The 17,323-nt window shown below is 42.9% G+C and overlaps 1 protein-coding gene across 1 annotated transcript in view; it reads right to left on the reverse strand.

Annotated features, from left to right (window-relative positions):
- Nucleotides 1-2,448: 2,448 nt before the first annotated feature.
- Nucleotides 2,449-17,323, reverse strand: part of LOC126212738 (ankyrin-3-like) — a 160,289-nt gene continuing 145,414 nt past the window's right edge. The window contains exon 7 of the mRNA XM_049940148.1: nucleotides 2,449-2,926. Coding sequence (XP_049796105.1) covers nucleotides 2,449-2,926 — 478 coding nt within the window. The remainder of the gene's footprint in view (nucleotides 2,927-17,323) is intronic.

A 17,323-nucleotide genomic window follows, 5' to 3' on the forward strand; every position in this document is an offset into this window, starting at 1 on the left:
TGTAAGATATGCTGTCACTGCTTCCTGGTAGTCAGTGTGTAAGGTGCCAGAATAAATCGTCAGATTCGCACCTTACATGAGACCTTTACAAATCGCAACGAGAAGGTGAAGATGACATAATGTAAATCTGCAGTTATGAGAACATTTGCCTATCAATATGAAATGCTAAAAGGAATTGATGGTAATCAACACACCATTCCTATACAATGCATGTCAATGAGTGGAAGGTAGAACAGGGAACGCGAGTCGAGTTGCTTTTAGTTTTGAAAAGCCAGCTCCACAACAGCGCAGCAAAGTTGCACTGCAGGAGTTACGCCAGAAACCACTTAAAGAAGAAATTTATGTGGACAGTGCATTCACAGCGGCTGCACTCCAGCTAAAAAATTAGCTGCAGCAACGGTTAGCTCCAACTGTGGAGAAGCGAACCAGCCAGATTAGTTAATTGTTCTTGAGAGAACTGAGAGGGCACTATAATATGCACACTGCTCCAACCATGTGCCTGTATAATAAAACTAGGGCTGAGTACATGTTTTCTTGCATAACAAGAAACATAAGGAAAGTTTATGCTGGAAAGTTCAGCAAAGGCCAGATTAGTTTTGTAGGAATTTCAGTTAGAGAGATCGGCCTTGCAGACAGCAGCAAGCTTAAGGTAAATACCGCTTGCAGAGGCATAACTTTGTTGGTTCACCAGCTTGCGTCCACTGTAAACACGAGCGGCCTTGAGTAATCTTGCCCTCAAATTTGTCACTTGACTAATCACCCACCATAGTATTGATTGTCATCCTAAATAGTACTGAACTTTGAACTGGAATCGGACGATTTTCGTAGTACTGACCAACATCATAACGTATGTGTAGGAGCAATTGTGTAATGAAACTTCCAATTAAACTTTCATAATATTGTGCTTATGATTAATGTTCTTTCAGAGAGTTAATATTTAACATTGTTATGTATAAAATTATTTCCCTTTTTGATGTTGGCAAGATGCGTTACCCATTGCGCTGTTTTTATGTTGTCAAGTTGAAAACTGTTTTAAAGCTGTAATTTGGTGAGAAATAGTGCGACATTAAAGTTGTCATTTCTCCCCACACAGATGTTCTCCATTCTAGAATTATAAAAAAAGAAACAAACCCCCAACCTTACAAGTGGAAATAACCTGTTTGATAATGGAGATTGATCACCGCAATTATTTATAATCTATTCTGACAAATTGCAAAGTAGCCATTTTTCGAAATATTAAGAACACGATTGGCTTTCATTCCCTGGGAGTGGTGTACAGTTCACGTGCTGTGTGACTTGCTTAGTTTTCTGACAGGACTGGCCAAAACTGTTTTCCAGTTGCCACGAGCCGTAGTTCAGCAGACTGACTGCTGAGGTTTGGCTTGTGTTGCAGCCTCTGCAGCTGCTCTGCTGACATGGCGCTGGGCTGAAAAAAAATTCACTGAAGGTGGGCAGAAGGGAAATATGGGAAGATGGAAAATTTGCTGCTGCACCCTGTAATGTGTATGTTTCGACGTTGTTGTACCATTCTTTTTAACTGACAATAGACTGATAACATAACTTCTCATGATGTGGTGTGTATATTGGTACCAGCGTCCAACTGTAATTTAACACAGCAGCTACAGAACTATGTGTACTGCAGACATGCGTGTAAATTTACTCTGGGATAAGAACTGAAGTGGTGTGAATGTTGCTAAACATGTCACACACTGTAACTACAGTTACCTGTTTTTGCACCATCTGCACAGCAAGCAGTAAATGTATTCTTACCTGAAGTGTAACTGCATTCTCATTACAGACCTTCTAAAGCAAAATTGTCGCGATGGAGAAATTTACAGTAGTTTTAGATACCACCAAACATGCTCCTACCAAGCATTTTTCAATAATTAGATACTCTATGTAATCAAAAGTATCTGGACACCCCCAAAACATACGTCTTTCATATTAGGTGCATTGTGCTGCCATCTACGGCCAGGTAGAATTAGATTTTCACTCTGGAGCAGAGTGTGCGCTGATATGAAACTTCCTGGCAGGTTAAAACTGTGTGCCAGACCGAGACTCGAACTCCGGACCTTTGCCTTTTGCGGGCAAGTGCTCTATCATGTGAGCTACCCAAGCATGACTCATGCCAGCTACTCCTCAGTAGCCATTAGACATCGTGAGAGAGCACAACGGGGCCACAGTGTTTATTGTTAATGGAATATTTTTCGATTTTTATCTAGTTTTCAAGAATGGAAGCTCGAGTCTTTTTACTTTTCATTATACAGCTGCTTTTATCGTTATGCTATCCATCTGGTGTTACTACAGGAGTTATACACACTGTCTAAGAATGTGTACAAAAACTTACTGCAGGATTTTTTGTAGGCTTTATTCTACAAACAACGAAAAGTACTGTTAAAAAGGTTTATTTATTTTAGTCCACAGTCATGTGCGGGACTCTCAGGTTTATCACAGCACGTCTATCACGTGCTGCTGGTTGTACTGTCTGGCGATGTCCAGTGGGGTTTTCCCGTTGTTATCTACGGCCCCCCTGTCGGCCCCTGCCTCCAGCAGCGCCGTCGCCGCTTCCGTCTCGTCATTGAACGCTGCAGAGTGCAACGGCGTCCACCCGTCCACATCCCTGGCGTCGGGGTCGGCGGAGGACGCCGCCAGCAGCCTGACGACAGCCGGGCTGCCGCCCCACGCAGCCAAGTGCAGCGGCGTCTGCTGGAACTTGTCCCTCGTCCCCACGTCCGCACCTGCCGCCCGCAGGCGCCTCGCCATCTCCTCGTATCCCTTGATACCTGCCCAATGCAGGGGGGTCCACTCGTTCATGTCACTCGCCCCCACGTTCACTCCGGCCGCCAGCAGTGCCTGCAGCTCTTCCAATGACCCCTGCTCAGCTGCCTGGATCAGCCTCCTGCCCTTCTCCTCTTCAGATAATGTCCTGCAAAAAATCACAGATGTTCCAACACCATTTCCGCGCGCACACACACACACACACGCACGCACGCACGCACGCACGCGCAGCACGCACGCACACGCACGCACGCAAACACCCACCCACCCACCCACGCACACACCCACACACCCACCCACGCACGCGCGCGCGCGCACACACACGCGCGCACACACACACACACACACACACACACACACACACACACACACACACACACACACGCTCACGCACGCTCACACGCACACTCACGCTCACGCTCACACTCACCTTATGAGGAAACACACACAGTATGGGAACACGAGATTCACAGTATAGGATGGTCGGCGCTGGCTGTTGTGGCCGAGCAGTTCTAGGCGCTTCAGTCCAAAACCATGGTGCTGCTACAGTCGCAGGTTCGAATCCTGCCTCGAGCATGGATGTGTGTGATGTCCTTAGGTTAGTTAGGTTTAAGTAGTTTTAACTCTAGGGGTCTGATGACCTCAGATGTTAAGTCCCATAGTGCTCAGAGCCATTTGAACCATTTGATGGTCGGCGGCAGCCTCTCCCCCTGCATGGACTTGGAGCCACTACGGTGCAACAAGTTTGTTCATGTTTCTCCCTTGTGACATCGATAGGATAGCTATATCGCTAGACTAGAGTGGCCAGCATGTTCTCCAGACATGAACCCTGTCACACATGCCTGGGATGGATTGAAAAGAGCTCTTTATGGACGTCATGACCCACCAACCACTCTGAGGGATCTACGACGAATCGCCGTTGAGGAGTGGGACAATCTGGACCAACAGTGCCTTGATGAACTTGTGGACAGTATGCCATGACGAATACCGTCATGGATCAATGCAAGAGGACGTGCTACTGGGTATTAGAGGTACCGGTGTGTACAGCAATTTGGACCACCACCTCTGAAGGTCTCGGTGCATGATGGTACATGCAATATGTGGTTTTCATGAGCAATAAAAGGTGCGGAAATGATGTTTATGTTCATCTCTATATCAATTTTCTGTACAGGTTCCGGAACTCTCTGAACTGAGGCGATAAAAAACGTTTATTTATGTGCGTGCATTTCCTGCCATTGTAGAAAAGTTATTCGCAAATTTCTCGAAACAGCGTAACCAAACGCAGAAACCTACTCTTTACCAAGAAATATTTGTATAGCAGCAACTTGACTCCGCTGCTTATATACAGACACTCATTCTCTTGTGCTAGTCCCCATTTGTACAGATAAATGTGCTTGCATAATAACAAACACATGCACCTGCAATCAATTACACACACACACACACACACACACAATGAACGTGGAGTCTTTTGATTGCAACATATCTGAACAGTAAACCACAGGATAAGAGAGTGAATCAATGACTCATGCGCTTGTCTAGATTACCATGATTAATTTTGCTCCAAGTGAATCTTGACATCCTAAACTCAGCATAGAACTCTAACGATTGATGTATGTCCTCAGAAATTCACCATATCATTTGCATGTAACTGCCTCACTACAATCAGCAGAACAAATAATACTAAAATTCTGATATTAAAAACGGTGCCCAGCAATTAAATGTAGCAAACTATTTTTAAGGTAGAGACAATTTAGGATAATTTCATGTTATTTTCCTGCCAAATGTGATATCATTCCTGTTTAATCCAAAATCCATCAATCGATTAAGTACTCATTTGCTTCCTTTATAAATATCACATGCACATGGAGATGCTAATGTCGCCCTTCCGGCTGAAAATCAAATATTTCATATTTTAAGAATGGATATTACAATTCTGATAGCTGTGGGAAACGATTCTTGATCGTTTCTATGGAAATGTGAGACAGGAAATGAGAATTCTGAACGACGGTACAGTGGCTAACAGGCTGGATGTTCTTTTGAGCCCAATGTTGCTTTCCAAGGCGTGGTCTCATTGGAGACATTGCACCTTCGCCTGTCTTTGGCGTGTGTACTGGCCCACAAGCACCCACGATTTCACACTAAACACTTGAAACGGTGCTACTTACTTTTGACACACACAGAACAGTTAAAGAGGTCAAAGTCACATCTACAGGTTCTAACAAGACTAAAAATGTGAGTGAAAGTCTGGGCTGTGGAATCAGGCAGTTTTTCATAGAGCAATCGACATGGTTCAGTTCCAGACGTTTTTCTATCACTACTACTGTTGTAGCGGCAACCAGATGCAAATTGATAGGACCAGTGGCATTGTAAAATCTTTAGCCTAACAAGTACTGGTATCATTGTTGTGGATTTTTCGGAATCTGTTTGCCTCACCAACGCTTCCAATGCTACAAAACTCCTGCTCCCGTGTGACACGTATTCTGGATGGCCAACTTACTGGAAGTCTACGTTCTGTTACATGGGCACTTATATGCCTCAGTGTTTTTGGCCGTTGAAAGAGAGGAAACTGCAGTCTGAATCTGAATCTGAATCTGAATCTGATTCTGAAGCAGCCACAAACGTCTCCTACACTGGGAAGAGTTTCTGCTTTGGCTGCCTCTGTTTGCTTGTAGGGCGAGCAGTGGTGTAAACCCATAGCAGTGTGTCCGAGGTGCGAACATAGGACAGCCTCCTCCTACACCCAGGTGAACAGTTACAGGACACAGCTCACCAGACGCTTTTGTGAGTGGCATTCCTGGCATCTAACGGCCTTGCCACAGTGGTAACACCCTAAAAACACTGAAGTTAAGCACTGTCGAGCTTGGTTAACACCTTGACGGATGCCCACCTGTGTCTACCTAGCATTGTTGGCAGGCGTGGTGCACTCAGCCCATGTGAGGCCAACATATCTCCTGATGTGTGTGTATTACTATGATATAATTTTGCAGTACATTCACTGATATACGAGGTGTGCTCAAAAAATAATGGGAATTTTTGTCTTTCTTAAAGAATTTTTATTTATTCATCAACATCCACTGTTTTTTTCTTCAGAGTAATCCCCCTCAGATATAGCACTCCTGTGCCACCAGCTTTTACAATCTCGGAAGCACTTCAGGAACTCACTTTTCGTTATCGTTATCAGCTCCTTCAGCGATCCTCTTTTCTCTCATTAGTGTTGGCACAACGACGTCTCTTCACCGTCGGAAATAGAAAGCAGTCGCAGAGCGCCGAGTCCGGCGAGTAGGTTAGCTGAGTAAAGATAACGGCCTTGTTTCTTGCCAATAACTCACGAAGAAATATTGAGGTGTCAGTGGGACCATTATTACGATGCGATTTCCACGAGCGGTTTTGTCACATTTCTGGTCGTTTTCTTCGGATTTCTTCACGCAAACGGCGCATAACTTCCATGTAGTATTCCTTAATGAACGTACGATCATAAGTCAAGAACTCCTATCGCACTATCCCATTGTAAGAGAAGAAAATAGTGAGATGAACCTTCACACGTGATCGAACTCGTCGAACCTTTTCGGTCTTCGCTCTTCAGGCAGTTACCATTAGGACGACTGGGCCTTAGTTTTGACGTCATATCCACACGCCCTTTTTTCATCACCTGTTCTAACCTTTAGACGATCTGGATCGTTGTCGATTTCATTCAGCAGTTTCTGAGTGAAGTCTACGTGGCGTTGGTTTTGGTCGAAATTCAATAATCTTGGAACAAACTTTGGTGCTACACAGTTCATGCCGAAAACGCCCGAAAAGTTGCTTGGAATGGGCCAGAGGACGTACCAAAATCATGAGCAACCTCTCTGGTGGTGATTCGGGAATTTTGGAAAACTATTTTTTGTCCTTCTTCCACATTGTCTTCAGTAATGGCTATCTTACAGCGTTCATGGCGATCGTCAACATCTTCTCGACCCTCTGTCATACTTTTATACCACTCGTAATGTGGTGTCACCGCCAGACACCACACTTGCTAGGTGGTAGCTTAAATCGGCCGCGGTCCATTAGTACATGTCGGACCCGCGTGTCGCCACTGTCAGTGATCAGACCGAGCGCCACCACACGGCAGGTCTCGAGAGACGTACTAGCACTCGCCCCAGTTGTACGACGACTTTGCTAGCGACTACACTGACGAAGCCTTTCTCTCATTTGCCGAGAGACAGAATAGCCTTCAGCTAAGTCCATGGCTACGACCTAGCAAGGCGCCATTTGTAACATTGCATGTATCTAAAGAGCCTCACTTGTATCGCCACAATCTCCAGATGTCTCATCAATAACGATGTATACAAAGGATGGATTAAAGTTAAGTATTCGAGAAGTTACGTACTTTTCTTTATAGCATTCATTACGTATCCTGTTTCAGACATCACTCTATCCTTCGTGAGTTACCGCGTGCATCTTGGCCGCCTCTTTCAATTCGTGTGCGTAGTGTTGGCAAGTCTGCCGACACTACACGTAAACTCTTATTTATAGTAGATTCGCCAAAGACCATGGTCAGAATGTTGAATGTATTGCTGCACTTTATTCCATTTTTCAATTAAAAATTATTGCAAATTCGTTGATCAATACTTTTCGCCAACAAAGATTCGATGGGAACTGAAGAAACGTATAACCTTTTCGAATGTCAACATTAAACTAAATATTGAGATCAACTGACCGAGCGAGGTGGCGCAGTGGTTAGCACACTGGACTCGCATTCTGGAGGACGACGGTTCAATCCCGCGTCCGGCCATCCTGATTTAGGTTTTCCGTGATTCCCCTAAATCGCTCCAGGCAAATGCCAGGATGGTTCCTTTGAAAGGGCACGGCCGACTTCCTTCCCTAATCCGACGAGACCGATAACCTCGCAGTTTGGTCTCTTCCCACAAAACAACCCAACCCAACCCAACTGATATTGCAAGAACCAGGGTGTGTTCGGCCCGGGAGATCCGGGAAAAACCCGGGAATTTTTTCGTCCGGGAGAAAACCGGCAAAAAACCGGGAATTTTTTAGAATTCTGGGAACTTTTCCTTGTCTTAGTTACCAGTTAAATTTTTGTGATTTTGACTGGTAAGAACCAATACTATAACGAAGGATATTACTGTATCCCGCTTCTGCAGAATAATGCTGCAGCAAAAAAAAGCATGAACGAGAGGGAAAAAAAACGAAAATAAAACTTAAATCGCAAAGGAAATGGCGCCATATACAACAACAGAACACAGTGCTCATACAAGCGTCTGCCAACCAAAGTGTGTCAAAGGCTTTGGGAAGAATATGCAGTGCTGCCTAACAACAAATTGCCTCCGATGAGCGTGACATGACAGCTGTTTACATTTGATTCATTTGAGCAGTTGCGGGCGGGCTCTTGCGCATGCGCAGTTGAGTCGCCTATGAGTAGTACACTCTTTGACATAAAACTTGACCGGCGGCCGGCCGCTTCAGAGGCTAAGTCCGCGCCGATCGCGACATGGGACAAAAAAACTGGCCAACTCGCTAATTCTCTAAGTCCGGTTATCTGCACAATCTGGCAACACTGTAGACTGCGGCACTTCCTGGAGGAAAACTTGTCCCATGATAGAGAAACTCTAGGCTGATTACGCCTGTGGTCTAGCGGTAGCGTGCGTTGTTTCTGTTCATAATGTCAGTGGATCGAGAGCAGCTGGCATAAAATATTTTTATAGCCTCTTCTGTCTGAATGCTGAAGACGTGAATGTAATGGTAGCGCAGATTCAATCTATTTCGCTTTGTGACACACCGATATCAAAATTTTATCCAGTAACGATTTTGCGGCAGATTTCCTGCAGACTGTCCTCCTCTGGACGCCGTATGCGGCAAAGCTCCGGGATCCATTTGCTGGCTACTGGCAGCGGCCGTGGCGACAGCAGCGGCGCTGCACTCCCCCGTTCTTTATCGGAAGCGCCTGCTACCGCTCATCGCTTTTGATGATTTAAAACGCTTTATTATTAAATGTTGCTCCACAGAAAATTTCTACAATTTCCATTCACGCTCAAAAGCAACGGAGACAGACGCCCTGATTAGTAGGCGGGTATTATATTACATTAATCGGCAAGAGCGGAGTATGGCCCGAAATTAATTTTATAGACTGGGACGAAATTAAACCACCTCACTACATTCGATGAATTTATAAATGCTTCATACCTTGTTTCTTTTCCTTTCAAACTCAATTATTTGTGCAACTTTTGGTCAATGTTTGGATGTTTTCGTCATGCCAGAGTGAGCGTCTGTGGTGTAAAGTGTATTACAGTTCTTGTTTCATTCCTTATGGTAAGTCTATGCGATAAACTGTGTGACTACCTTGCAATGCATGCTCTGTAGCAGTGCAGGAACACTGCACATTTGGAGTTCCATGTATGGGTTCATGAAGTATTTATTGTTGATCGGAAGTGATAGTTAAGGTCATCAGATTTAAACCAGAAAAATTTGTCGTTTTGAAGGTTTCAGAGAACGGAAAGGAATTGCTAAGCCGGTGTTAGAAAACGTCTACAGTTAAATGCTATTGCAAAAATTTAGAAGAAGGGAACTATATTAATGAACATGTGCACTTCATAAACAACCTTCTGACATGTTAGACCTATATGACGAACAAAGCTCAAATTTATATCGTTGACAGTCGGTTTGAATCTTTTCAGGGTCTATTTTACAGTGAAGCACCTTTGAATTTGCAAAGCAGAAATCCATGATATTAACTTAATTTACTAAGTCGAAATCGGACGAAGATTGATGTTTAAAGGCATTCTTCAGATTTCGCATAAGAAATTTTTACTAGCAGTTTGCAACTCCATTAATTAAAATGGAAAATAAAAGGTTGTAGTCAGCGGCTTCTACCGTGATTCGAACTGCTATGTCTTATAGTACAAGCACTGCAACGCACAAGGGAACCTCTGAGCTAACGACACACTGGCGGCCAGAGGCGGAATATAGTCACTGCGATGTTGCCTGAGCCTCAAAACGCAACCTTAAACACACGAACAGAGGAGGTGGAGATTACTGTTTTAACGTCCCGTCGACAACGATGTCATTAGAGACGGAGCACAAGCTCGGATTAGGGAAGGATGGGGAAGGAAATCGGCCGTGCCCTTCCTAAGGAACCATCCCGGCATTTGCCTGAAGCGATTTAGGGAAATCATTGAAAACCTAAATCAGGATGGCCGGGCGCGGGATTGCACCGTCGTCCTCCCGAATGCACACACAAACAGGTGTTACTTATGTGAAGAACGCCGTTCTTGGAGTCCAGAAATTAAATATACTTTCTAATTGTGTCATCTTGCAGTGGATTATATCGTACGAGTCTTCGATGTGGAAAACGAATGTCAAGTGAATTTAGCGAGGTAACGCCGACCTACACCCGGAAGTAAATGCACTATCAGAGTGTTGACAAATACTTGCTACGACGCTGCCATTTCTAGGCTCTCTGACGAGGCAGCTCTTCAGCGAAATGCTTGCCGTGATTCTCCGATACGGTTCTTCAGAGTGGAGACGCGCGCGCACGTTTGGTTTTTATGCGGCGTTCTCCCCTGATGGTTTCTGACGTCGCCTTATGGGCTATGTATACATATGAGACATTCAATTATCATTAATCCAGAATCATACAAGTTTCAGCTTCCGGCGTGGAAGAAGGCTGTTGACGCCGACATTATATCATTTCAACGTAGGGAAAGCAAAAGGGATCATTCAATGTTTCTCATTCAACATAAAGCATGTGAGATAATTTTCCGTAACGTTCATAATCATCTAAAAATACAAATGAAGTAAAAATACACCGGAAGCTTATTCGAATTGAATATAACGCTTTGCACCTCGATGTCGAATTTGTCCACTTGCAATCTTTTGCAGCATACACATAGAATGTCATGATTACCACGAGAATGAAGAAATATGTTGGTAAGGATGGAAGCAAGAAGAGACGCAGTCAACAAATATTCTATTCCTCATGGCATTCATTTCATTTGACACGTAAGAAGAGGTAAAGCGGGAATTTACTTTCGTTAACACGAAAGATATGCCGCACATATTGATAACGAGGAAGTCTGCGTCTTCATACGTTTCCTCCTTGCAATCTGTATGCTCTATTATATACTAAGTAGCCCGATCATTGTTTCAGTAATGTTACCCTCTTGTTTGACCCCGTAACGATGAACAGATTCCAAATGCATGTCTCCCTTCCTGGGTTGTTTTTTGTGTTTTATTGCTTGGAATTCCTGAAGCAGACCACTGTGCCTTCCCACCTCGTGGGTTAGGTCTCAAAACTAAACCGCTTTCTATCCAATGGCATAATTTATTCAGACAGCATCAGCATAAGACTATCAAACAAAGCCTTCCATTTACAGTTGCAGCACTCTAACCAGTACTGACCAAAGTGTAATCCACGGTCATGGTCCTAAATTACCAGCTGTCTGCTACTGTGGCAAAGTCCGTACTACACTTTCGATTCCGCAGCACCATTTTATCTGGTAACACTGTGTAGTTGCACAGTTGTGCTACCAGGTCTGTCCTCACACTGTCAACTTTATGTATCTCACTTCTCCTGTAGCGTAGATCACGAGGAGCCGAAATAAATGAGTGTATTCTGCATGACATAACATTCAGTATTCCCTTCTTTCATAGCCACTCTTCATGTGCATCGATACCAAATAGGAATGCGAAAACTCTTGCGAGTGAGAGAATGACAATAACAATCGTAACAAGAACAAGCAAATAATGAATGATGTTTATTCCAACGCAGAACGAGAATGGCTTTAAATATAAAAATCTATATCTATATCCATATCTATTGATCTTTGAGTTGGCACAATGCAAATATATTCTTAGCATTTAGTTACTGAATTTAGTTCTGGATGTTTGCAGAGAAAAGGAAAAGTCGGTACTTCTCGCTAGTGTAATATAATGTGAACCAGCAACTACCCTTTCCTTAGAACACGACTCAAGCAGGTCCTCAAGTAGGTAGCAAGGCACTGCTGCATTCTGTTCCCTGACATTGCTCTGATGACGGTTAATGCAGATAGTTCCGATTATGAAATACAAAACGTATTGCAGGTTAGTTCCTAGGATAGTAACATTAAATTTGCGTTGTAGACGGCACATGAACGTGACGACTATCCATATTACTCATCAATATAAAAAGACAATATTTTGGGAATTTAGCAGGATTACTCAAAATGAATTCTGAAATTGGGTGACTGACTGCACAGGTGCTAAACGTCGTCAAGAGTATACGATGTCCTAATCGCATTAGGAATATGCAGATCGTCTTCGACAGCTCGCAACTTTCACATTGCTATCTCCACCCTACTCCAGACAGCCCTCGGTGGAGTTGCACTACGTTGCCGATGTTATGGAAGGCCTTCAAACCGACGACAAACCACATATTGAAAAATACAAGCGAATTCCCTTGCAGCGTAAGCTTATTGTAACTAATCTAAAAATTATTGGAGAGGAACATTGTCCTATTCAAAAAAAGTAAAATGTTACACACTGTTGACGTCAAACGGACATTATCTATGTCCTGTCTTGTGTCCTACTCATCTATAATATCAAGTGTACTATGAAAATGATTATATATAATGGATGATAGGGTAATGCATTGATACCAGATGGTGGGGGCCAGCCGGTGTGGCCGTGCGGTTCTAGGCGCTTCAGTCTGGAACCGCGTGACCGCTACGGTCGCAGGTTCGAATCCTGCCTCGGGCATGGATGTGAGTGATGTCCTTAGGTTAGTTAGGTTTAAGTAGTTCTAAGTTCTAGGGGACTGATGACCTTAGAAGTTAAGTCCCATAGTGCTCAGAGCCATTTGAACCATTTGAACTATTTAACACAAAATGACATTAAAAATTAAAGTTATTCACGAGCAGCTAGTTGAGAATATGTATGAACATTAAATGACACGACGAACTGAAATAATATGACGAAGAGTTCAGCGCTCACTGGGAATAGAGCCCCACACATATCGTTGTTGACTACACACAAAGAGACGTCAGCTACCGAATTTTTATCCACCAGCTGCTCAGAATAGCATCTTGAACTTACAGTCATCTCGCAAATAGTTCTGTGTCTCACTGGGAGTTAAAAACGTCAGATATCGTTAGTGTTGACAGCGACTGAAAATACATTAAAAATCAAAATTATTATCCACCAGCAGATAGGTGTTCTCATGATAGAGCTTGATAATACATAATTAAATCTTTAGTGCCGGGCCAGGATTCGATCCCATTCACGCGTAATATGTGAAGGTGTTGAGGAATCTGCAGTTTTGAACAAACAACAAATTGTAGCCGAGCTGTATTGCCACGAAGGGATCAAATTCCGCGTTAAGGGCGGTCTGAGTTGCATTCCCAGTTTAGAACCAATTTTATCGACATACAGAAGCTCAAATAAAAGATGGAATAAGTGTCCTGTGACCATACATAGCGTTTGTGTCGTCACTTGAAATAAATGACTGGTATAAGAAAGGTTACTGGTGATAGAGTTTCTACATGTCGCCACTCCAGACTTTACTGTGGTTCAACCTACCGTCTACTTGGTAAAGAAGGAATATCATCTTGAATGTGAATTTTCAGACCACGCAGCCATTATATCTCCTTCACTTGGTGTCGCCAGGAGAGAATGGAATCTGTCTCTCCCTATCTACAATCATTGACGGAAGTGGGAATCGAACCCAGACCATAGGTATAACAACCTACCATCCGTCCAACAGACCACGAAATCCTCTTCTCTGCGACTCATTTTTCTATCGTAACGCAGTTGCGCCACACTGGATGAGAATTCTGACACACAGGCTCCCTGTAGTAATTTGCAGCATGTTCAGTAAATTCATTTACTTGGTTGACCGAATCACCATGAACTAGCTGCCTCGGCTACCCAGTGCATACATTCGACTATTTTGTAATCACAGAAATAAAATCACGTAACTGCCTCCTACACACAACTGCCAACAGTGTAGGATGCAGAAGTTTGAATAGGAAGTGTTCCTTTCCACTTGAGCTATTCTATTGCGCTATCTGTTACTAGAAAACGTCGTTCAGTCCAAAAGAAAAGCTGTAACTGTTTGTCTCTCAGAAGTCGAGACCTGGCCATATGCATAATCTCAGAGTGCTGTGGAATCCAAAAGTTCTGGAGGAATAGTTGCCGAGCTCTGGAGCTGCTGTAGCTACGTGTCAGCTTGTAGCATAGATAAGATGTCGCGAGTTCGAATACATTCAGTGCTACATTTTTTAAAAAGCAATTCTGCTCTCTGCTGAAGGTATCAATCTAATTGAACTTTGAACATAATTCCCTTCACTTCTCAACCCAAAGTAGTCGCATGTGGAAAAATGGCTAACTACTGTGACATTTTGTTCTATTCAGGTTGAATAGACAGCAGGCAGCAGATGCATCTCGAAGATGTGCAGGGAGAGCGCATCGTGCCATAATATGTCAGAAAAGTATTTTCTACATTAGCCGTCGTGTGGTAGTGATATTTTATTCTTCTTCAAACTTTGTTTGACAGCTTTAATTCAGAACAAGTTTTCTACATGCATGTAATCAATAAACTGCATGTGCATTGTCAGACTGTCATAGGTAACATCAGAGAATTCGCATATATCGTTGATGATTAATTTCTCTCTCATGTTTACTATTGTTTTAACAACACTAAAGGAAACCTTACGAAAATTGTGCACTGTATTATAAGAAATGAAATAAAACTAACCATGATAACCTTACGACGAAAGTATCTGTACACAAGCATGCCTCTATCGACACGAATTAGTAAAATACTACTCACTTAGATTTTGATTGGGTCTGTGTTTAGTTGGTATGCTGTGTCATACTCAAGAGGTATGCAAATGTGGCATTTCATAAATATAGTTACGTATTCCTAGAAACCCAAAATTCGCTTGGCAGCAGCGGAAAGAGGCCTTACCTGTTGTGCAGCATTGTAAGTTTTTCAACATTGCACTATGAGCTGAAAGCATTTTCTTGCGATTTCCTTATTGATGTTTGATCTGACTGCTTGTAGCTCTTTCACAGAAGGGATAAAAACGTTACAGTCAGTGAGACTGGAACTGCGAACCGTAACAGACGCTTTTTCACAGGTCAGCACGTTACCACAGAGCTGGCGAGGAGGTATGGGTCTTAGCTTCCTATTACGAGGGCAATAGTAACTAGAACTCGTAAACCGCTATTTGAAGGTCGAGATTAGTTGCGGTTTCCACCTGCAACGACTTTCCTGGGCTGAAAACCGTAAATTTTCAATCTTTTGTTACCCTTCAAGCGATAATAACTCAGATTATTCAATGGAAATGACAGGTAAAATCAAGTGAACTTTGAGGCTTAATTCCGTGCACACCAGGAAGTAACTCGTCGATCACAGAGTTGCCAAACATACGTTGCCTTGTTGCCAAATCTCAGTTACAGTACCAGCAGGAAGAAGACGAACCGATGTGTTCCTAAAGCGGTCTGGGAAGTGACCATAGCTGGTGTCTCCAAGTCGCGGCTGCTACGGCCTGGAATACGTAATGCGTCTGATTCGCTTTCTGTAACTAGGTTTAGGGACTGGAGCGTAGTTACTAATAATACTCAGAACTGACTGCAAACTGAGCACCATAAATCAGTAACTCTCATTTTTGTTTTTATATTTCTTTCGTAAGTGTACTCAAAACTAAGAAAGTCATTCACAGGCGTTTTCGTGCCTCGCCGATAGTCGAGCACAACATACAAATAAAAATAAAAAAGAATGTGTGTGTGTGTGTGTGTGTTTGTGTGTGTGTGTGTGTTTGTGTGAGAGAGTGAGAGAGAGAGAGAGAGAGATAAAATGCAATGAGAGAGAGTGTAAAAAATTGTTGTAAAGAAATTGAATCATGGTATTTAAAGAAATCTTTCATTAAAATGACACGTTCCACATCATTACGAAATGTCGTATTCATGATCTATGGAACAAGAGTTAATCTAATGTAATCTAATCACATCATATTGATGATTAGCCATGAAGAGTCATGAATTACCGAAATTTTGGCCAATACCAGTAACCAAATCTAAACTTGAAAATAAAAGACGAGAATTTTTGTAATAAACCGTGACTCCTATCAAGACCCTTTCGTCCCTGTTATCTAACCACGAAAGATGTCTGATATACCTCCATTCTGAAGTAACAAAGTGTGCATGCATTTAAAGATGAAGTGCATGATGTGAAGTTCTGTGACGGAGATACGAACCCAACACGTAATCCGATTGTTAACTAAGAAAAATCAAATGTTACGTATCGGTTTTTCTTACGAGCCGCTAGGTGTCTGAATCTAAAATAAGGATACACACTTTTGTGCCTAAGCGACAATCGAACTGCACACCTACCGTGCATCCACGAATATAGCTTAAGTATCAGTTGCTTACTCATGAACAGTAAGATGTGTGCGTGTTTGACCAGAAATAACGACACCTGTTGCGATTGTTGGAAACACATGAATAGACATTGAAATTGCGCGTTAATTTTCACTAGCAGGTGGGTGTGCACTTGATAAAGCTAGAAATGAAATTATGAATATTTTTGTACTGGATCAGGTTTCAGACCCACATACTTACCTTTGGAGGAGACCTAGAGAAGATTGCAGTCTTGGGAAAAGGAACGAAATGACTGAACTATACTGTTCCGAGAGATTCAGATCCTCGAAAGAGGAGATACGAATTCGAATCACAGTCCAGCACCAAATTTTTAAACGTCTCTAGTTCAATCAAGTACAAGTAAAATAAGAGCCCTGTCCCTTTAAATGGCTATCGGTTCATCAAATAAAATAAAATTTCCTAATGTAAGTAAGCTTACTGGCGACTGTATTTCTGTTTACCATGACTTCCGCTGTGTCATTTCCCAACGTAAACCGGCTCTGCCCAGTTGGTAATGAAGGAACGTGATGTTTAATGCGGATTCTGGATTATATCGCCTTTCTCTTGAGGTTACCAGAGGTAAAATAAATCTGTTTGTGCCTCTTAAAAGTAAATGCCTGAACCCACGCATTGCACCCGTGATAGCTCGTTCCACCATACCATTGTGGCCACATTACCCAGCCCCAAGAGTGTGCTGTAACAGATGATGTGCATAGCTTACAAAATTAGTCACGATGGAAAAAATGCGAGTCTATTAAATGGTCAAGTAGAAGCAAGCTTCTGACGCAGAGATTATGCTATTCTCATGTCAGCAGGATGTAAAGACTCTTCTAGGCATCATAGGCTGGTTGTGAACCCATTTTGATTTTTCACAAATTCAGCAAATTTCTTAGTTCGAGAAAATCCACTGTGAAGTGTGAAGTTGCCGGATAATTCGATATTCATACCGCTGCTGGAACACGACCGTAGTCTTCAGGTAAAACGCGAGACCAGCTAATATGACGTCTGGCGACCGAAATCACATATCGACAAAATTTTTATCACACCTTTCCTCTCGGTGCTGAAGCTATGAGTGTAATTCAAGCGAATCTACAATATCATATTAGCTGGTCTCGCGTTTTACCTCAAGACTACGGTCGTAGTCAAGAGTAAT

This window comes from Schistocerca nitens, chromosome 11 (assembly GCF_023898315.1).
Source record: "Schistocerca nitens isolate TAMUIC-IGC-003100 chromosome 11, iqSchNite1.1, whole genome shotgun sequence".
In the NCBI taxonomy this organism is placed as follows: Eukaryota; Metazoa; Arthropoda; class Insecta; order Orthoptera; family Acrididae; genus Schistocerca; species Schistocerca nitens.